Here is a 23,640-nt window from a genome sequence, read left to right as displayed (position 1 = left end):
AGCCATTGAACCAGAAAAAGTCCATTATTCAGCCAACTCTACCCATAATGACTTGGCCAGTCAGAACCTAACAGATTAGATCTCTATTCTATTCTATTCTATTCTATTCTATTCTATTCTATTCTAAGCACTAAAAAAGATCCCATCCCTGTTGTTGCTGAAGTGCCTGATAAAATTAGGAAGAAGGATGTTCTAAATGAGATGTTATACGTCGTTGATACATTAAGTTCCCAGGTGCCTGCTGAGTGTCAGTGTTGAAGTTTCAGGTCTCTGATTGTATACTGGCTGTTGACTCCTAAAGCAAACCAACTTTGATATTTTAATCATATCTCGCCAAAAAGTTCAAGTCTTTCAGTAGAGTTCTTGGACAATATATGTCAAAGGTGCGCATGAGGGATCCACAAATACAATTATCCCCTGTTTTAATCATTGTGTTTGCTCCCCACCTAGAATTGACATGGAACCAAGAAGCCCTGAATATTTCTCTCCTGCTCTAACTCCTGGCTTAGCTCTTCCATCTCAGTGCCAGAACCAAAATCCAGCAGTCATGGGATTTCATCTGCTTTGGAGACGAGTCAAATGTCCACATCTTCCTCTCTTTCCCAAATAGCCTCCTTGTGCCATCTCAGCACAGGAAGGAATTGTCAAAGCCTCCAATGTTTGCATGGCTAGAATAAACACAAAGAGACTGAAACATTCTATGAAGTTTTTAATGACTCCTATTGCGAAAGAACCCCCAAATCTCCAAAGCAGCAACTATATTGATCAGGGGTGGCAAACTAGGCCCCCCACCCCCTCCCCGTTTTTATCCGGTCGGCGAAGGGGGACGGAGGTCTGGCCTCGCTCTGCCGGGGAAGGTGTGCCGGGGGTCTGGCCGCGCTCTGCCCGGCGCTCCGGCCGTGGGTCTGGGGCTGACGGTCTGGCCGCGCTCCTCCAGGCGTTCCGGCCGAGGGAGCGGGGTCGGGGGTCTGGCTGCTCTCTGGCGGGCGCTGGAAAGGGGGAGCGGGTTCCGGGGGTTTTGCTGCCCACTGCCCGGGGCTCTGGCCATGGGAGCGGGTCCGGGGGTCTGGCCGTGCTCTGGCCGGCACTCCATGGCTCATTGCATTAGGGCCAACATTTCCACAAGTGACCAGAGATTTGGGGTATCTCCATTTTTCGGCACCCAACTTGAGACAAGCTTGGTGTTAGCAGTTCATAATGTGGGCTCAGATCCCTTCCTCTCTTATGGAAAAAAAAACCTTGGGAAATGACACAGGCACAAGAGTTTTCTCCAGAGATTTTTGCCATGGAAGACAGGCTTCCCCAATCTCTATCCCTGTCCCCATGGGAGGATAGGTGGTTTGGCCTCTGAACTCAGGAGCTTTGCTGAAAGCGCATCCGTGAATAGATTCAGGCTGCCTCAAGTTGAGCACCCAAAACTAACAATGTCTTTGGAAACTTCATGCTCAAATTCCTGGGAAGACCCTTATATACAGACACCAAGACTCAGGAGCAAGGTATATAAATACTGAACTTTATTGACTGCATCTGTGGCCCCACAACAGTGTCTAGACTCCTTGACTGAGACTTTCACTATTGCCCTAGGGATTCCAGTCCACAGTTCCCATGAATTTTAAAGGGGCTTGGGTAATCCAATCCAATAGGTGGCTTGAAAAACCTTAGCCCACCCAAAGTTAAAATATGTCCTGATTTTACCAGGATAGTCCCAGTTTCTCATACATTGTCCCAGTATCATCGCAGTTTGTCTTCTGATGTCCCAGTGTCTTTCTTTTTTTTTTTTTTTTTAAGGACAGCAGAAACACGCTGGTTTTTTATTTCATCCGTCAACTCATTTGGGTTAAGGTTTTCAAAACCCCATAAATGATTTGTCTACCTGCTTCCCATTACAATTACTTCGTATTGGGTGTCCATATCCGCAAACGTCTCAGCTTTGCTCGGTGTTTTTACAACTTCAGAATGTTTGTTCAAGATGGGTTATTTCACCAAGTAGAATTTGCCCTGTGTTTAGCAGAAGCAGTTAAAATGGAACAAGCCCTGAGTGTTTGAAGTGAGTGAAGAGTGAAGAGAAAAATGATCACAGACACAATAAACGTTTTTATTTTACCCCAGTGAAAGTTAGTACCTAGCATTGGTTAGAAAATGGAATTTCCAGCCTGTGGGAAATTCTGGTATTTCAACATTTCTTTTCATAATGAATTAAGACAAAAAATCAAAGTAACAAATATGTTGATGCAATAAAAAGTTCTGAAAAATGTGATATGAAACTGTCAAAAAGAAAAATGTCAATGTATTGAGTTAAAAGAAAATGTGTTGACATTACAAAAAGATTTTTTTTCATTTGTAAATATTGTTTTGAAACAAAACTTTTCAATTTAAAAAGTTGACGAAAAGTGAAAGACAATTTTTTTCTTGAAATGATGTGTGACGGGTTGGATCACAGAAACCCCCTTGGGACTGCCATCTGATGTGTTGAGACTACCTTTGAACCTGTTTTCCCTTCCAGCTTGGGACTCCAGAACCTTCCCTTGTTTCAGCCAGACATGCTTGCCTGCTGCAAACACACACCGAGGTCTGAACCACACCACCTAAAAGCTGAAAACAACTTAAGAAGTGTTCCTGTCTCCAACACTCAGATGCCCAGATCCCAATGGAGTCCAAACCCCAAATAAATCCGTTTTACCCTTTATAAAGCTTATACAGGATAAACCCATAAATTGTTCACCCTCTATAACACTGATAGAGAGATATGCGCAGCTGTTTGCCCCCTCCCAGGTATTAATACATACTCTGGGTTAATTAATAAGTAAAAAGTGATTTTATTAAATACAAAAAGTAGGATTTAAGTGGTTCCAAGTAATAACAGACAGAACAAAGTGAATTACCAAGCAAAATAAAATAAAACATGCAAGTCTATGCCTAATACAGTAAGAAAACTGAATAGAGACAAAATCTCACCCTCAGAGATGTTTCAATAAGCTTCTATCACAGACTGGATGCCTTCCTAATCTAGGCACAATCCTTTCCCCTGGTATAGCCCTTGTTCCAGCTCAGGTGGTAGCTAGGGGATTTCTCATGATTGCAGACCCCTTTGTTCTGTTCCACCCCATTATATAGCTTTGGCACAAGGCAAGAATCTTTTGTCTCTCTGGGTTCCCATCCCTCCTTCTAAATGGGAAAGCACAGGGTTAAAGATGGATTCCAGTTCAGGTGACATGATCACATGTCACTGTAAGACTCCAAGCCCTCATTCTTCCCAGCCTGACTCTGAGGAAGGCCTGCAAGCAGACAGAGCCATCCAGAGTCAATTGTCCTGGTTGATGGGAGCCATCAAGATTCCAAAGCACGATTAATGGCCCACACTTTGCATAACTACGATAGGACCTCAGAGTTATATTTTATATTTCTTGTCTCAGGTACAAGAGTGATAGATTTATATAAATAGGATGACCACACTCAGTAGATTATAATCTTTTTAATGATACCTTACAAGAGACCGTTTGCATGACGTATATCTCAGTAACATTATAATCACACTCGTTAGCATATTTTCATAAAATCATATAGAATGCAATGTCACATGATTAATCAAACTTTATTTTTTGTTTTGATTCCCTGACAAGAATTAAAAAAAAATATCCACAATTGACATATTACCATGGATAATTTCAATGAAACCATATTTTTCAATGGCAAAATTTGGGACACGAAACATTTTAACAGCTCTATTAAACACACTTGTCCATTCTTGGTTTATAAATTCATTCAGCCACTAAGGCTGGCAATTTTCAAAGGAGTCGAAGGAGTTTGGCTAAAAACAGGACAGGGCTGAGGCCCAAAGGGCGTCCCCAGGGGTTTACAGAAATAAATATGTATTTGTAGCACAGACATGTGACCTACAATAGCTAAGAGCCCAGTGGTACCAGAACCTCAGCTGGCCTGTAATAGCCTACCTGAGGGTGTGATGGAATTCACGAAGGAAGGGATCACCATTGAAAGGGCTGGGAATGAATGGCTTGACCCCTTTCACTTTAACCATCGGGGGCTACTTGACATAGGAACAGACACACCCATTCCTTTGTCTAACTTTAATCAATGCCTCTGACTTTCTTTTCTAATCAAACGTGAGGGGACTGCCACTGAGACCTGTATTTCCCAGCACTTTTCCATTCTAATGGCCCTCGATGGGACACATTAAATAACAAGTAACTTTGTTTCTGCCACTGGCCTATAATTACTTGAGAGGTCAGTATAACAGGATACACCTGTGGGAAGTTAGATGCTCTTGTCAGGCAGAAGATGGAAGGTGAAGGTTTACTCTGTGAGTTTCAGAGTCCTAAGGGTCTTAAGCACCACAATTGACTTGCAGTGGGAGTCAGAAGACTTTGGATCTAAGGCCTGGTCTACACTACGAGTATAGGTCGACTTTAGCAGCGTTAAATCGAATTAAGCCTGGACACGTTCACACGACGAAGCCCTTTCTTTCGACTTAAAGGGCCCTTTAAACCGGTTTCTTTACTCCAACTCCGACGAGGGGATTAGCTCATAAAATCGGCCTTAGGGGGTCAGAATTGGGGTAGTGTGGACGGAATTCGACGTTATTGGCCTCTGGGAGCTATCCCACAGTGCTTCATTTTGACCGCTATGGACAGCACTCTCAACTCAGATGCACTGGGCAGGTAGACAGGGAAAGCCCTGCGAACATTTGAATTTCATTTCCTGTTTGCTCAGCGTGGAGAGCACAGGTGACCACGCAGAGCTCATCAGCACAGGTAACCGTGATGGAGTCCCAGGATCGCAAAAGAGCTCCAGCATGGACAGAACGGGAGGTACGGGATCTGCTCGCCATATGGGGAGATGAATCAGTGCTAGCTGAACTCCGAAGCAGTAAACGAAATGGCAAAATATTAGAAAAGGTCTCCAAGGCCATGAAGGACAGAGGCCATAACAGGGACGCACAGCAGTGCCGCGTGAAAATTAAGGAGCTAAGGCCAGCCTACCACAAAGCCAGAGAAGCAAACGGAAGGTCCAGGGCTGAGCCGCAAACATGCCGCTTCTACGCGGAGCTGCATGCCATTCTAGGGGGTGCAGCCACCACTACCCCAACCGTGTGCTATGACTCCCTCACTGGAGAAACACACAGGGAAGCGGGTTCGGGGTACGAGGAAGATGAGGATGGAGATAATGTAGATAGCTCACAGCAGCAAGGTAGCGGAGAAACCGGTTTCCCCAACAGCCAGGATATGTTTATCACCCTGGACCTGGAACCAGTAACCCCCAAACTCACCCGAGGCGTGCTCCCAGATGCTGAGGGCACACAGGGGACCTCTGGTGAGTGTACCTTTGTAAATATTACACATGGTTTAAAAGCAAGCGTGTTTAATGATTAATGATTAATTTGCCCTGGCAATCGCGGCCAGTACAGCTACTGGAAAAGTCTGTTAACGTGTATGGGGATGGAGCGGAAATCCTCCAGGGACATCTCCAGAAAGCTCTCCTTCATGTACTCCCAAAGCCTTTGCAAAAGGTTTCTGGGGAGGGCTGCCTTATCCCGTCCGCCATGGTAGGACACTTTACCACGCCAGGCCAGTAGCACGTAGTGTGGAATCATTGCATAAAAAAGCATGGCAGCGTATGGTCCCGGTGTTTGCTGGCATGCAGACAACATCCATTCCTTATCGCTCTTTGTTATCCTCAGGAGAGTGATATCATTCACGGTCACCTGGTTGAAATGGGGCGATTTTATTAAGGGGATATTCAGAGGTGCCCGTTCCTGCTCTGCTGAACAGAAACATTCTCCGCTGTTAGCCACGCGGTGGAGGGGAGGGGTGAAGTGATCATCCCAGAGAATTGGGTGTGTGGGGGAGGGGAGTTAGTTGGGTTTGTGCTGCATGTTAACCCTGAAACCGCAGCCCCTCCTTTTACATTGCAAACCCATTTTAAATGGCCAACCGAATGGGTGCTTGGTATGGGAAATGAGACCACTACTGTTTGAAACCATTCCCACATGTTAAGAATTTTAAAAAAGCCAAAAGACTGTGTCTTACCATGGCTGCCTGCAAGCCGAAATCTGTGTCCTGGCACTGCGTGAGTGATCTCTCACACCAAACCGGCAGGCCCTCAATATAAGAGGAAAAATGCGACCTTGAAATGAAAGCACATGTGCTGTGTAATGTGAACAGCAAAATTTAACGTGAAAAGGTGTACCCATTGTTCTCTAAAATGTGTCTTTTTTAACCACCTCTCCCTTCTCCTCCACCAGCTGGAAATGTTTCTCCTTCACAGAGGCTAGTGAAGATTAGAAAGAGAAAACAGAGGACGCGGGATGACATGTTCACAGAGCTCCCGATGTCCTCCAACGCTGACAGAGCACAGCAGAATGCGCGTAGGCAGTCAATGACTGATTACAGAAAAGCACAATATGAACGAGAGGAGAGGTGGCGTGCTGAATCGCGGGATGAACAGAGCAAGTTGCGGACTGAAGATGATAGGTGGTGTCAGCTTGCAGACAGAAGGCAAGAGTCGATGCTCCGGCTGCTGGAGCATCAAACTGATATGCTCCAGCGTATGGCTGAGCTGCAGGAAAGGCAGCAGGAGCAGAGACCGCCGCTACAGCCCCTGTGTAACCAACAGCCCTCCTCCCCAAGTTCCATAGCCTCCTCACCCAGAAGCCCAAGAACACGGTGGGGGGGGGCTCCGGCCACCCAGTCACTCCACCCCAGATAATTGCCCTAGCATCAGAAGGCTGGCCTTCAATAAGAGTTAAAGTTTTAAACTGCAGTGTGTCCTTTTCCTTCCCTCCTCCCCCACCCATCCCGGGCTACCTTTGCAATTATCCCCCTAGTTGTGTGATGAATTAATAAAGAATGCATGAATGTGAAGTAACAATGACTTTATTGCCTCTGCAAGCGGTGCTCGAAGGGGGGAGGGGAGGTGGGGTGGTTGATTTACAGGGAAGTAGAGTGAACCGGGTGGGGGGGGCGGAGGGTTCATCAAGGAGAAACAAACAGAAGTTTCACACCATAGCCTGGCCAGTCACAAAACTCGTTTTCAAAGCTTCTCTGATGCGCAACGCGCCCTGCTCTGCTCCTCTAACCTCCCTGGTGTCTGGCTGCGCGTAATCAGCAGCCAGACGATTTGCCTCAACCTCCCACCCCGCCATAAATGTCTCCCCCTTACTCTCACAGATATTGTGGAGCGCACAGCAAGCAGCAATAACCATGGGGATATTCTTTTCGCTGAGGTCTGAGCGAGTCAGTAAGCTGCGCCAGCACGCTTTAAAACGTCCAAATGCACATTCCACCACCATTCGGCACTTGCTCAGCCTGTAGTTGAACAGGTCCTGACTCCTGTCCAGGCTGCCTGTGTACGGCTTCATGAGCCATGGCATTAAGGGGTAGACTGGGTCCCCAAGGATCACAATAGGCATTTCAACATCCCCAACGATTACTTTCTGGTCCGGGAAGAAAGTCCCTTCCTCCAGCTTTCGAAACAGAGCAGAGTGCCTGAAGACGCGAGCATCATGTACCTATCCCGGCCATCCCACGTTGATGTTGGTGAAACGTCCCTTGTGATCCACCAGGGCTTGCAGCAGCATTGAAAAGTACCCCTTGTGGTTTATGTACTCGGTGGCTTGGTGCTCCGGTGCCAAGATAGGGACATGGGTTCCGTCTATGGCCCCACCACAGTTTGGGAATCCCATTGCAGCAAAGCCATCCACTATGGCCTGCACGTTTCCCAGAGTCACTACCCTTGATATCACCAGGTCTTTCATTGCCCTGGCAACTTGGATCACAGCAGCCCCCACAGTAGATTTGCCCACTCCAAATTGATTCCCGACTGACCGGTAGCTGTCTGGCGTTGCAAGCTTCCACAGGGCTATCGCCACTCGCTTCTCAACTGTGAGGGCTGCTCTCATCCTGGTATTCTGGCGCTTCAGGGCAGGGGAAAGCAAGTCACAAGTTCCATGAAAGTGCCCTTATGCATGCGAAAGTTTCGCAGCCACTGGGAATCGTCCCACACCTGCAGCACGATGCAGTCCCACCAGGCTGTGCTTGTTTCCCGGGCCCAGAATCGGCGTTCCACGGCATGAACCTGCCCCAGTAACACCATGATTTCCACATTGCTGGGGCTTGTGCCTTGTGAGAGGTCTATGTCCATGTCAATTTCTTCATCACTCTCGTCGCCGCGCTGCAATCGCCTCCTCGGCTGGTCCTGGTTTTGCTTTGGCAGGTCCTGGTTCTGCATATACTCCAGGACAATGCGCGTGGTGTTCATAGTGCTCATAATTGCCGCGGTGATCTGAGCGGGCTCCATGATCCCAGTGCTAGCTATGGCGCCTGGTCTGAAAAAAGGCGCGAAACTAGTATCTGACGGACCAGGGGAAGGAGGAAGGGAGGGGCGAGTGATGACATGGCGTACAGGTGCAGGGAATTAAAATCAACAAAGGTGGCTGTGCATCAGGGAGAAACACACACAACTGTCACACAGAATGCCCCCCCCAAAGATTTAACTCAAAACCCTGGGTTTAGCAGGCCGTTGATTTCACAGAGGGAGGGGGAAGCTAATGAATACAGAACAAATCTATTTTTTACATCTTAAGCTGGTAACTGATGGTGCAGCATGACTGATAGCCACTGCAGTACGATAACGACGGATAGCAGTCGTAATATACCATCTTCTACCAAAAGGCAAGGGGCTGCTGCTGTGTAGCAATGCAGTCCCACGTCTGCCGGCACCCAGATGACATATGGTGACGGTGAGCTGAGCTGAGCGGGCTCCATGCTTGCCGTGGTATGTTGTCTGCACAGGTAACCCAGGTAAAAAGGCGCGAATCTATTGTCTGCCGTTGCTGTGACGGAGGGGGAGGGGCCTGACGACATGTACCCAGAACCCCCCACGACACTGTTTTGCATCATTCAGGCATTGAAATCTCAACCCATAATTCCAATGGGCAGCAGAGACTGCGGGAACTGTTGGAGAGCTACCCATAGTGCAATGCTCCGGAAGTCGACGCTAGCCTTGGTACTGTGGACACGGTCCGCCGACTGGAGCACTTAGAGCATTTTATGTGGGGACACACACAATTGGCTGTATACAACCGATTTCAATAAAACCGGCTTCTATAAATATGACCTAATTTCGTAGTGTACACATACCCTAAATGGATTAAGCTAATTCAGATAAAGCACTCTTATTCTGGAATAAGAGCATCCATACAGGGAGTTAATCAGGAATAGCTATTCCAGAATAACTCCCCATCTAAGGCCTGGTCTACACTACGAGTATAGGTCGACTTTAGCAGCGTTAAATCGAATTAAGCCTGGACACGTTCACACGACGAAGCCCTTTCTTTTGACTTAAAGGGCCCTTTAAACCGGTTTCTTTACTCCAACTCCGACGAGGGGATTAGATCATAAAATCGGCCTTAGGGGGTCGGAATTGGGTTAGTGTGGACGGAATTCGACGTTATTGGCCTCTGGGAGCTATCCCACAGTGCTTCATTTTGACCGCTATGGACAGCACTCTCAACTCAGATGCACTGGGCACGTAGACAGGGAAAGCCCTGCGAACATTTGAATTTCATTTCCTGTTTGCTCAGCGTGGAGAGCACAGGTGACCACGCAGAGCTCATCAGCACAGGTAACCGTGATGGAGTCCCAGGATCGCAAAAGAGCTCCAGCATGGACAGAACGGGAGGTACGGGATCTGCTCGCCATATGGGGAGATGAATCAGTGCTAGCTGAACTCCAAAGCAGTAAACGAAATGGCAAAATATTAGAAAAGGTCTCCAAGGCCATGAAGGACAGAGGCCATAACAGGGACGCACAGCAGTGCCGCGTGAAAATTAAGGAGCTAAGGCCAGCCTACCACAAAGCCAGAGAAGCAAACGGAAGGTCCGGGGCTGAGCCGCAAACATGCCGCTTCTACGCGGAGTTGCATGCCATTCTAGGGGGTGCAGCCACCACTACCCCAACCGTGTGCTATGACTCCTTGAGTGGAGAAACACACAGGGAAGTGGGTTCGGGGTACGAGGAAGATGAGGATGGAGATAATGTAGATAGCTCACAGCAGCAAGGTAGCGGAGAAACCGGTTTCCCCAACAGCCAGGATATGTTTATCACCCTGGACCTGGAACCAGTAACCCCCGAACTCACCCAAGGCATGCTCCCAGATGCTGAGGGCACACAGGGGACCTCTGGTGAGTGTACCTTTGTAAATATTACACATGGTTTAAAAGCAAGCGTGTTTAATGATTAATGATTAATTTGCCCTGGCAATCGCGGCCAGTACAGCTACTGGAAAAGTCTGTTAACGTGTATGGGGATGGAGCGGAAATCCTCCAGGGACATCTCCAGAAAGCTCTCCTTCATGTACTCCCAAAGCCTTTGCAAAAGGTTTCTGGGGAGGGCTGCCTTATCCCGTCCGCCATGGTAGGACACTTTACCACGCCAGGCCAGTAGCACGTAGTGTGGAATCATTGCATAAAAAAGCATGGCAGCGTATGGTCCCGGTGTTTGCTGGCATGCAGACAACATCCATTCCTTATCGCTCTTTGTTATCCTCAGGAGAGTGATATCATTCACGGTCACCTGGTTGAAATGGGGCGATTTTATTAAGGGGATATTCAGAGGTGCCCGTTCCTGCTCTGCTGAACAGAAACATTCTCCGCTGTTAGCCACGCGGTGGGGGGGAGGGGTGAAGTGATCATCCCAGAGAATTGGGTGTGTGGGGGAGGGGAGTTAGTTGGGTTTGTGCTGCATGTTAACCCTGAAACCGCAGCCCCTCCTTTTACATTGCAAACCCATTTTAAATGGCCAACCGAATGGGTGCTTGGTATGGGAAATGAGAGCACTACTGTTTGAAACCATTCCCACATGTTAAGAATTTTAAAAAAGCCAAAAGACTGTGTCTTACCATGGCTGCCTGCAAGCCGAAATCTGTGTCCTGGCACTGCTTGAGTGATCTCTCACACCAAACCGGCAGGCCCTCAATATAAGAGGAAAAATGCGACCTTGAAATGAAAGCACATGTGCTGTGTAATGTGAACAACAAAATTTAACGTGAAAGAGTGTACCCATTGTTCTCTAAAATGTGTCTTTTTTAACCACCTCTCCCTTCTCCTCCACCAGCTGGAAATGTTTCTCCTTCACAGAGGCTAGTGAAGATTAGAAAGAGAAAACAGAGGACGCGGGATGACATGTTCACAGAGCTCCAGATGTCCTCCAACACTGACAGAGCACAGCAGAATGCGCGTAGGCAGTCAATGACTGATTACAGAAAAGCACAATATGAACGAGAGGAGAGGTGGCGTGCTGAATCGCGGGATGAACAGAGCAAGTTGCGGGCTGAAGATGATAGGTGGCGTCAGCTTGTAGACAGAAGGCAAGAGTCGATGCTCCGGCTGCTGGAGCATCAAACTGATATGCTCCAGCGTATGGCTGAGCTGCAGGAAAGGCAGCAGGAGCAGAGAATGCCGCTACAGCCCCTGTGTAACCAACAGCCCTCCTCCCCAAGTTCCATAGCCTCCTCACCCAGAAGCCCAAGAACACGGTGGGGGGGGCTCCGGCCACCCAGTCACTCCACCCCAGATGATTGCCCTAGCATCAGAAGGCTGGCCTTCAATAAGAGTTAAAGTTTTAAACTGCAGTGTGTCCTTTTCCTTCCCTCCTCCCCACCCATCCCGGGCTACCTTTGCAATTATCCCCCTAGTTGTGTGATGAATTAATAAAGAATGCATGAATGTGAAGTAACAATGACTTTATTGCCTCTGCAAGCGGTGCTCGAAGGGGGGAGGGGAGGGTGGGGTGGTTGATTTACAGGGAAGTAGAGTGAACCGGGTGTGGGGGGGCGGAGGGTTCATCAAGGAGAAACAAACAGAAGTTTCACACCATAGCTTGGCCAGTCACAAAACTCGTTTTCAAAGCTTCTCTGATGCGCAACGCGCCCTGCTCTGCTCCTCCAACCTCCCTGGTGTCTGGCTGCGCGTAATCAGCAGCCAGGCGATTTGCCTCAACCTCCCACCCTGCCATAAATGTCTCCCCCTTACTCTCACAGATATTGTGGAGCGCACAGCAAGCAGCAATAACCATGGGGATATTCTTTTCACTGAGGTCTGAGCGAGTCAGTAAGCTGCGCCAGCGCGCTTTTAAACGTCCAAATGCACATTCCACCACCATTCGGCACTTGCTCAGCCTGTAGTTGAACAGGTCCTGACTCCTGTCCAGGCTGCCTGTGTACGGCTTCATGAGCCATGGCATTAAGGGGTAGACTGGATCCCCAAGGATCACAATAGGCATTTCAACATCCCCAACGGTTACTTTCTGGTCCGGGAAGAAAGTCCCTTCCTCCAGCTTTCGAAACAGAGCAGAGTGCCTGAAGACGCGAGCATCATGTACCTATCCCGGCCATCCCACGTTGATGTTGGTGAAACGTCCCTTGTGATCCACCAGGGCTTGCAGCAGCATTGAAAAGTACCCCTTGCGGTTTATGTACTCGGTGGCTTGGTGCTCCGGTGACAAGATAGGGATATGGGTTCCGTCTATGGCCCCACCACAGTTTGGGAATCCCATTGCAGCAAAGCCATCCACTATGGCCTGCACGTTTCCCAGAGTCACTACCCTTGATATCACCAGGTCTTTCATTGCCCTGGCAACTTGGATCACAGCAGCCCCCACAGTAGATTTGCCCACTCCAAATTGATTCCCGACTGACTGGTAGCTGTCTGGCATTGCAAGCTTCCACAGGGCTATCGCCACTCGCTTCTCAACTGTGAGGGCTGCTCTCATCCTGGTATTCTGGCGCTTCAGGGCAGGGGAAAGCAAGTCACAAGTTCCATGAAAGTGCCCTTACGCATGCGAAAGTTTCGCAGCCACTGGGAATCGTCCCACACCTGCAGCACGATGCAGTCCCACCAGGCTGTGCTTGTTTCCCGGGCCCAGAATCGGCGTTCCACGGCATGAACCTGCCCCAGTAACACCATGATTTCCACATTGCTGGGGCTTGTGCCTTGTGAGAGGTCTATGTCCATGTCAATTTCTTCATCACTCTCGTCGCCGCGCTGCAATCGCCTCCTCGGCTGGTCCTGGTTTTGCTTTGGCAGGTCCTGGTTCTGCATATACTCCAGGACAATGCGCGTGGTGTTCATAGTGCTCATAATTGCCGCGGTGATCTGAGCGGGCTCCATGATCCCAGTGCTAGCTATGGCGCCTGGTCTGAAAAAAGGCGCGAAACTAGTATCTGACGGACCAGGGGAAGGAGGGAGGGAGGGGCGAGTGATGACATGGCATACAGGTACAGCGAATTAAAATCAACAAAGGTGGCTGTGCATCAGGGAGAAACACACACAACTGTCACACAGAATGCCCTCCCCCCAAACATTGAACTCAAAACCCTGGGTTTAGCAGGCCATTGATTTCATGGAGGGAGGGGGAAGCTAATGAATACAGAACAAATCTATTTTTTACATCTTAAGCTGGCAGCCGACGGTGCAGCATGACTGATAGCCACTGCAGTACGATGACGATGGATACCAGTCGTAATATACCATCTTCTACCAAAAGGCAAGGGGCTGCTGCTGTGTATCAATGCAGCCCCACGTCTGCCTGCCCCATGTCTGCCAGCACCCAGATCGCCCTCGGCCTCTTCTGGGTGCTTAGCAGAAAATACTGGGCACTTGGCAGAAAATAGCACGACTGATAGCCATCATCGTCAAGACAGTTCAATAGGACTGAGCATGTCTGCCCAGGTGCCTCTGATCGAACCGCAATATGATGACGATGGATACCAGTCGTAATATACCATCTACTGCCAAAAGGCAAAAGGCAAGGGGCTGGTGCAATGCAGCCCTACGGCTGCCAGCCCCACGGCTACCAGTCATGCTGCACCGTCTACCGCCAAAAGGCAGTTAGCTGCTGCTGCTGTGTAGCAATGCAGTCCCACGTCTGCCGGCACCCAGATGACATATGGTGACGGTGAGCTGAGCTGAGCGGGCTCCATGCTTGCCGTGGTATGTTGTCTGCACAGGTAACCCAGGTAAAAAGCCGCGAATCTATTGTCTGCCGTTGCTCTGACGGAGGGGGAGGGGCCTGACGACATGTACCCAGAACCCCCCGCGACACTGTTTTGCATCATTCAGGCATTGGGATCTCAACCCAGAATTCCAATGGGCGGCGGAGACTGCGGGATCTTTGGGATAGCTACCCATAGTGCAATGCTCCGGAAGTCGACGCTAGCCTCGGTACTGTGGACGTGGTCCGCTGACTAGAGCACTTAGAGCATTTTATGTGGGGACACACACAATCGGCTGTATACAACCGATTTCTATAAAACCGGCTTCTATAAATTCGACCTAATTTCGTAGTGTAGACATACCCTAAGTCCCAGCTGGATCCTCAAACCCAGGTGAACATAGACATTACTGCACTTCTTTCTCCTGTGGAACTTGATCTGGTAGGTGGGTTCTGAGCACGCTGAAATCCACACAAAACAGTGGAGGGGGGAAGGAGGATTTCCCTCATAACTAGGCTATGAAGGATTCAATTTTTATTGGTAAATATTAATAAATGTCGATTTCAGCAAACACCCACAAACCGACGAAAAAATATGTCCGTCGATAATCAAAACTGACAGGCAAAGTAAGGAAAACCTGAGAACTTATTACAGTTTTATTTAAGGATATTTACTTTGTATATTTTCACATGTGATGTGACAATGTGTATTATAACATTTGATAAAGCTTTAACTTTTTGAAACTCAGCATCTACTGTCATTAAATAATTATTGTATGATCCCCTCCACCATAATTTCCTGCAACTGTGAAAATTTAAATTGATAAACATTGCGGGGATGGGAGGGGGAGCTTAAAACCCCTGATTTTTCACAACTGTGAAATCCTAAATCAATAAAAATTGCGGTGGGGGGGGGGAGCTGAAAAATAAACATCAATAATATTGCTCAAAATTATTTTTTAATAAATGAATTCTGCCAACCCGACTTATAACTTGTAACCCAGGGGTAGGGACACACACGGGGGATGAGGGACCCTATGTTCCTAACCTCTTGTTTCTGGTTTTCACTGGGTGGCCAAGGCCCAGCTCCACAAAAAGACTAAGGCATTGCAATGTGTCGCAACACCTAATTTTAAGACACCAAGACAGCCAGTGGAATCAACAAATCCTGATTTAGGCACCCAGGCTCCCTATACAATGAATGGGAAGAGATAGGCACCTAAGAATGGGATCCACAGAAGCCATCATGCTAGGCATGGAGATGCTTAATTTAGCCAAAGCCAGATGCCAATGAGAGGGATGTGTCTTAAGCCTGCGCCTCTCATGGAGTTCAGCTCCTAAATCTGGGCTGGGGGTAGGCACCTAGCTCTATTTGGGATTTTCAGCTGTGAATCCTCTCCTGGAGTTAGGTACCTATGCCATTTTTTTGCAAGACATGCCTGGGTAGAAGAAGCAATGCCTTATAGCTTTTAGCCCACTGTGACGTTGTGCAGTCTATATGGTTTTATAAAAATATACGTGAGTATAATGTAACTGGGATATGCTTCATGCAAAAGGTCTCTTGTAAGGTATCATTACAAAGCTTATAATCTACTGAGTGTGATCATCCGATTTGTATAAATGTACCACTCTTGTATCTAAAACTAGAAATATAAAACATAACTCTGAGGGCCTATTGTAATTATGTAAAGTGTGGGCCATTAATGATGGTTTGGAATCTTGATGACTCCCATTAACAAGGACCAATGTCTGCAGATGACTGTGTTTACCTGTGAGTCTTCCTGTATATGTGTGCTGGCAAGTGAGTAATGAAGTCTTGCAGTGACATGTGATCATGTCACCTGAACTGGAATCCATCTTTAACCTGGTGCTTTTCCAGTGAGGGGGGTGGAAACCCAGAGAGACAAAGGGTTCCCGCCTTATGCAAAAGATATATAAAGGGGCGGAAGAGAACAGAGAGGGTGAGGAGCCATCATGGAGAATCCCCTAGCTAACACCTAAGCTGGAACAAAAGCTGTACCAGCGGAAAGGATTGTGCCCAGGCCTGGAAGGTGTCCAGTCTGAGAAAAACTTACTGAAGCATCTCTGAGGGTGAGATTATCTGTATTTAGTTTGATTAGACATAGATTTGCGCATTTTATTTTATTTTGCTTGTGACTTACTTTGTTCTGTCTGTTACTACTTTGAACCACTTAAATCCTACTGTCTGTATTTAATAAAATCACTTTTTATTTAGTAATTTACTCAGAGTATGTATTAATACCTGGGGGAGCAAACAACTGTGCATATCTCTCTATCAGTGTTATAGAGGGCGAACAATTTATGAGTTTGCCCTGCATAAGCTTTATGCAGGGTAAAACGGATTTATCTGGGTTTAGACCCCATTGGGAGTTGGGCATCTGAGTGCTAAAGACAAGCACACTCCTGTGAGCTGGTTTTCAGGTAAACTTGCAGCTTTGGGACAAGTGATTCAGACCCTGAGTCTTTGTTAGAGCAGACTGGAGTGTCTGGCTCAGCAAGACAGGGTGCTGGAATCCTGAGCTGGCAGGGAAAACAGAAGCAGGGGTAGTCTTTGCACATCGGGTGGCAGCTCCCAAGGGGGTTTCTGTGATCCAACCTGTCACACCCACTTGTTAGGACACTCACCTGGTACGTTAGCGACCTGGGTTTAATTTCACCCTCTACTCAATGTGGAGAGGGAATCTGAACCAGGGCATCTCACATCCCAGGTGAGCACCCTAACAATTGAGCTAAAGGTTATAATGGAGTTCCTCCTGCTGCCCCCTGTGTGGAGTTGGGCTACTTCAGAGCACTCCTACTGGATCAGGCCCTGCAGGTGAGATAGGCTAAGAATTGCCACTATGAATAACAATGAATAGTGATTGGGCCAGGGACAAGAGCATGAGGATGACTCTAAAGCCTAGTGTTTCAAGTGTTCACCTAGGATGTTGAAGAGCTAAGTTCATGTCTCTGTTTATTATTTATACATAGTGGAGTAGTTTCAACATCAAAGACTGAAAGAGAGCCCTACACCAGACCATCCCGTAATCCAATGATTAGGGCGCTCTTTTGTAGTGTAGAAGACCCAACTTCACAGATCTCCACATGAGATAGAGGGGGGAACTGTTGGGTTTTCTATAGCACATTTCGGCCAACACACTCGGATTGGGTCAAACCTTTATTTGAACCAAAAGCATTTCTTGAGGTTAACAGCCACTGTTAAAGCAGTAGATAGTGACAGATAGGCAGAAAAAGGTTAGGACCAGTTAACTTCTCCTGTGGCATAGGCAGGTCATGATGAATTTCTCCAATAATGTTCCAATTACCCCCTTACACAGTAGCATATTTATACATATTCAATAAATTTCTTCCAATTAGCAAAAAGCATTACACAGCTTCCAATTAATATAAAACACACACAATATTAGCCTTTCCATGGGTTAATTGTTATTAATTATACCTAACCTATATAAGGTGACCGCTTCATCTATTGGCTACTTTTAGCGCAAAGTTGTTTTTCTCTACTATACTTTCCTTTTTGCCTCAGCTTCCCTGTTTTTGTCCTTAACTGTACTTTCTTGTTTATCTTAACTCCCCTGGCCTTGTGGTCACCAGTATGGGTGGGACGCTTCTTACAAACACATAGTTATCAGTTATTTAGCAAGCAATGCACACAAATTTTAGCTTGGGTACATTTTGCGGTTTTAACAGAAATTTAGACATTTTCCGTCATGGAAAGATTAAAAGGGAGGTCTCCTTTCCCCTCTACCTCACATGACATTTTTGTGAATCTCATCTTCCTTTCCTTTAGTCTAAATGACTGAAATCAAAGCAAAATTTGTTGAGTTTGATTGACATGAAAAATTTAACTTCAACATTACCAAAACATTTTGATTTTTTTTTTAGTTTGCTCAAAACTATTTGGCAAACTTGACACTCATGGCAGAACAGTTTTGGGTCAACCAAAACTGCATTTTTTGGTGTATAAACTATTCAAAACAATCACTCATCTCTATTTGTGAGAGGTCAGACTGTTGATTCTGTAGTATTTTGTCTCATAAAAATGGCCATACTGGGTCAGACCAATGGTCCATCTAGCCCAGTGTCCTGTCTTCCGACAGTGGCTGATGCCAGATGCTTCAGAAGGAATGAACAGAACAGGGCAATTTTTGAGTGATCCATCCCCTGTTGTCCAGTCCCATTATCTGGCAGTCAGAGGCTTAGATCATCTGTAAGCATCAGCTATAGGCGGTAATGACAGATAATAAGTGTCCAAGCTGGGTTTACAGAATGGAGATAAGGAAGAACTGAGCTCTGTGTTCTTTTCCTAACTGCTCCTTTGACTGTGTGAACTAAAAGGTTTAAGCTCTACATGTTACATCAGGGAGGCCTATTAGTTTAGGCTTCTGGGTAAAGGTGGGCAAAATTTTAATGACAAATAATTTATTAGTCAAAAAACGCAGTTTCAGGGCAACCAAAACTATTCATGAATTCAGATCAAATTTGGTGAATAGTTTTGTCTGAAAAAAAAATCAGCTCATTTTAACATTTACTAAATGAAATATTTTGATTTTTTTCCCCAAAATGACTTTTTTTAGATGGTTAACTAGCTTTATTTTAAAAACAAACAACATGGTAAAAACAAAAAAAGCCAACCCTCATACCCCGAAGAACAAAATGAAACAAACAAAATAATGATAATAATAATTTTGGTCAAATGAAGTGTTTTGTTTGACCAAAACAAAATTAAATGTTTCATTTCAGGTTAACCAAAATGTTTTGTTTTTGTTTAACCCAATTGTTTTGGGTTTTTCCATTTTGGGGAAGAAAAAAATCCATTTCTGGTTGACCCAATTTTATTTTTATTTTTCCATAGTTTTGGGGTTGGCCATTGAACCAAAAAAATCAATGATTCACTCAGCTCTACTTCTGTCTTCTATTCCCAGCTCAGGGAGGGGAGTGGGATCTAGTGGTTAAAGCAAGGGGGCCCTGAGTGTTCTGGCTTCTATTTCCAGCTCTGGCATGAAGAAACGTCTAATTGTTTAGAGTAGAGGACTGAGAGTGATTACTCCTGGATTCTGTTTCTGACTCACTGTATGACTTTGAGAAAATTGATTCACCTGTCCGTGCCTCAGTTTACACATCTGTAAAATGCTGATTATGAAGAGTCTCACTTTCACACAAGAGATATACTGTGTCCAAATAAATGCATACATTGTATTTTCCTTTTTAAATTCAGAATATTTTATTTTCTATATTCTGATTGGAATATTTTTATTATATTTCCCTTCTAAAGGTAGCTTCTTCTGCAGTACTGACATGAAAGGAGTGATTTAAAAATAAGAAAGAAAGAAAGAAAGAAAGAAAGAAAGAAAGAAAGAAAGAAAGAAAGAAAGAAAGAACTATTAAATAAAACTTTTCTTTTATTCATATTGGTATATGTTGTCATACCTCCCTCCTAAAATACCCACTTCTTCTGCACTGGTCACAGAAAACAATAGGAAACAATCAACATCTTCAGCATGGTCTTCGTCCCTAGCTGAGATGCTATAATCCTAAATGGTGGATCAGTGGATGCTGCTGCTGTGGGGCACTTATAAATCACTTGTCAGTTTATAACCAAGCCATCAGCACAGCAAACACAAGGAGCAGCTAAACTACACATGGGCAGCATTGAAAAGAACACTTAGGCCTTCATTTCTGATCCTGCCAGGTGCTTCTTGGGAAATGCCGAACATCTTCAATGACTGCAATGGGAGTTGTGGGTGCTCAGCAAACTCCAAGAGGCTGTCTGCACCCTGAAGAATCATGACCATGGACATCTTCCACTGGAACTAAAGCAGCAGCACCAGGGAATACAAAACCTCAGTACTTCTGCACTGTCTCCTTCTTAGCCCAGCTCAGAGTGTGTGTTTGATGAGCCCCAGGCACTTGTCAATTGAGACCCTCAACACCTCCTTGACCTTCTGGTTCCTGAGGCTGAATATGAGTGGGTTGAGCATTGGGGTCACTGCTGTGGTCATCAAAGAGGCGACCTTGTTGAGGTTCATGGAGCTGACTTGCAAGGGCATGATGTAGATCAAGATGGAAGTGCCATAGCCAATGGTGACCACAGTGAAATGAGAGGCACAGGTGGAGAAAGCTTTCTCCCTGCCCTTGGCGGATGGGATACGGATGATGGTGCAGATAATATACACGTAGGAGATGACGATCAGCATCAGGGAGGCTAGCAACACAGGCAGCGAGATGATGAAGTTGATGAATTCCACCAGCCAGATGTCGGCACAGGCGAGGTATAACAAGGGTGCGCGGTAGCAGAAGAAACGGTTGATGATGTTGGGGCCACAGTAGGGCAATCCAAGTTTGATCACGGTAGTGACCAAGATGGAGAAGAATCCCCCCATCCATGATCCCACCACCAGCCAGACGCAGACCTTTCTATTCATGATGGTGCTGTAGTTCAGTGGGTAACATATGGCCACATATTGATCATAGGACATCCTGACCAACAAGACATACTCTGAAATGCCCAGCAGGAAATAGAAGTAGGACTGAGCCAGGCAGCCATAAAAGGAGATGGTATTCCTCCCTGATAGGAAGTTCTCAAGCATTTTTGGGACCACAGTCATAATCATGGGGATTTCAATGAGGAACAGATTGCAAAGGAAGAAATACATGGGTGACTGCAGGTGGTAGTCAGTGCATACCAAGGTGATGATGATGGAGTTCCCAATCATTGCCACCACAACATTCACAGCAGTTCCCTGACAGCAGAATCTGGCCAGACAGACCCCTGATTCCCCTTGGTAAACTGAGGATAGTAACATTTATACAACGTTATCCAGAGTTCGCCCACATCTGGGTGACAGAGGTATACAAATACAAATACCTCAAAAGCAATTGTACCTAATTCTCCTCTCCATCACCCTGGTGTAAATTAGGAGTAACTGCATTGGAGTCCATTGAGCTGATTCTACTTTCTCTCACCCCAGTGCAAGTCGGGAGTAACTCCACTGGAATCAGTGGAGCTGCTTTCCCCATCCTCATTCCCATATTACACCAATCTTCACAAGCTAAGGGTCTGATTGAAGGAAATTAAGGTGGTTATCACAAAAGGAGAGTTATTTAACTGATCTAATCCTGGCCCTTGCTCTTGTCCCTCCCTCTGCAACCATCACATGATGTCCTGAGAAAGAAAATGCCCAACCTAACCACCGTGACTGAGTTCCTTCTCTTGGGATTCTCTGATGTTCAGGAGCTGCAGATTTTGCACTTTGTGGTGTTTCTACTGATTTACCTGGGAGCCCTGATGGGGAATCTTCTTATCTTCATGGTCATAGCCTTCAACCACCACATGCACACCCCCATGTACTTCTTCCTGATGAATCTGTCGATCCTAGACCTTGGCTCCATCTCTGTCACCATTCCCAAATCCATGGCCAACTCCCTCATGAACACCAAGTCCATTTCCTATGCTGGATGTGTTGCCCAAGTCTTTTCCCCCTTCTTCTTGCTGGCAGCGGATTTTTCCCTTCTCACCGTCATGGTGTATGACCAGTATGTCGCCATCTGCCAACCACTGCACTACGAGAGAATGATGAACAGCAGAACTTGTGTCCAAATGGCAGCCAGTGCCAGGATCAGTGGGATTCTCTTCTCTGTGCTACATACCGGAAACACATTTGCATTGACCTTCTGTGGAGGCAACATGGTGAATCAGTTCTTCTGTGAAATCCCCCAGCTGCTGAAGCTCACCTGTTCTGGCTCATATCTGAGTGAAGTTGGGGTACTTGACTTTACTGTTTGTTTAGTCTTAGGCTCCTTTTGTTTTTATCATTGTGTCATATGTTCAGATCTTCAAATCAGTGCAAATCAGTGCAAATCAGTGCTCAAATCATCCCCTCTGAGCAGGGCTGGCATAAAGCCTTCTCCACCTGCCTCCCTCACCTCTCTGTGGTCTCCTTGTTTGTTTGCACTGGGGCGTTTGCCTACCTGAAACCCACCTCCAGCTCCCCATCTGCTCTGGATCTTGTGGTGGCTGTTCTTTATTCCATATTGCCACCAATCATGAATCCAATTATCTACATCATGAGGAACAAAGAGATCAAAGCTGCCCTGAGGAGACTGACTGGGTGTAGGTAATTCACCAAGAATCAATTTTCTGTCTTTCTCTAATTAAAGTTTGCTTACATAGTATCTTTAAGTATTCATTAACGTCAGTTATTTCCATGACCACACAGCTTGCACACAACCAGGTCTGATTTTGACGTCAATTGCACCAATGCAAATCCAGATTAACTTTGCTGATGTCACTGTCGCTGGGGTGATTTACACCAGTAGAAAATCTGGTCCAGTTGTGGAGTAAATGGGTGTAAATTGTGTGCACGAGAGGAATTCAGATTTTCATTCTGTGCCAAAACAATACCCATTACACTGCTTGGTCACTTGCACCCATTCCATGGCCACTGAAAACAATGATGGGAGTTGTCTTGCTTGCTTGTGTGTATAAATCAGTAGTGGCTTCACTGGAACCAAAGGAGTCAGACTGGAGTAAGACTGGGGTAGATCCTCAACACGTTCCATTGACTTTGGTAGCGCTAAAGCAATTTGCAGCATCTGTAGATCTGAGATACTGCCTCCAATGGAGCTGTATATCCATTACCACCAGCTGGGGACTGGGCCCACTGTCTTCTAAACCACCATTCATGGCCTAACCACTAGAGGGGGACAAGGAGCCAGACTGTGTCAGTCTGGCTCACATGAACATTCAGGCGTGTGAGAGATGGAGGGACTGGCTAAAAATTAAAGGGAGGTTTCTAACCACCAGCGGGGCGAGGTTCTGGAGCAGCCTCCCAGTAGGAGTTGTGGGAGGCAAATGACTGAATTAGTTTGAAGAGAGAGCTGGACACATGTCTGATTGGGACTGTATGACGGGGCTGCTTGTGATGGTGGGGGGCAGGGCTCAGCAACCCTGGGGCTCACTTGCAGCGTATGTCTTATGTTCCTAAAAGCTCATGCTTCAGGGTTTCATCTGGCCACTGGCAGGGGTCAGGAAGGGATTCCTCCCCCCGACCCAGTGTATTCTGGGAGATTTTATTTAAATCTCTGAAGCATCGGGCACCCTTGGCTGGAGATGGGACATTGGGTGGGATGTGCCATGGCTCTGGGGTGACACCGAACCATTCTCTCTTTCTCAGGTTCTTGGCTGGCTGGTTCTTGCCCACATGCTCAGGGTCTAACTGATCAACATGTGGGCATCAGGAAGGAATTTTCCCCCTGGTCAGATTGGCAGGGACATTGTGGGTGGTTCACTTTCCTCGGCAGCATGTGGTGCAGGTCACTTCTCAGGATTTTCTGGGTGTATCTCAATAATTTCCCTGCCATTGTGGGGGCCTTGGGCACTGGAGCCCTTCAGTCTCTCCTATTCTTTGCCAATGGCACAGAACCATCTAGTGTCCTGAGGGCTGTGACACTTCGGTCTAATTTCAGTTGTTGGGTTTGGTGTGCAGATGCTGGGTGGTGTTGGCATACGGCAGGTCAGAGTGGATCATCTGGTCATCCCTTCAGGCCTTGAACTCTGTGACTTAATGGATGTGCGTGCATGGGGGAGAGGAGAAGGGACCACACAGAGAAT

General features: G+C 46.7%; 1 protein-coding gene and 1 pseudogene across 1 annotated transcript; one reads left to right on the top strand and one right to left on the bottom strand.

The window, feature by feature from the left end:
- Nucleotides 1–19,906: 19,906 nt before the first annotated feature.
- Nucleotides 19,907–20,833, bottom strand: LOC135888311 (olfactory receptor 6M1-like). Its single transcript, XM_065416123.1, has one exon. It carries the CDS (start codon nucleotides 20,831–20,833, stop codon nucleotides 19,907–19,909), a length of 927 nt encoding a protein of 308 aa, XP_065272195.1.
- Nucleotides 20,834–21,204: 371 nt separating this feature from the next.
- On the top strand, nucleotides 21,205–22,148 carry LOC135887473 (olfactory receptor 14A16-like; annotated as a pseudogene).
- The last annotated feature ends 1,492 nt before the right edge of the window (nucleotides 22,149–23,640 follow it).

The sequence above is a fragment of the Emys orbicularis genome, chromosome 13 (assembly GCF_028017835.1).
Source record: "Emys orbicularis isolate rEmyOrb1 chromosome 13, rEmyOrb1.hap1, whole genome shotgun sequence".
NCBI lineage: Eukaryota > Metazoa > Chordata > Testudines > Emydidae > Emys > Emys orbicularis.
This window is presented reverse-complemented; position numbering and strand designations above follow the sequence as displayed.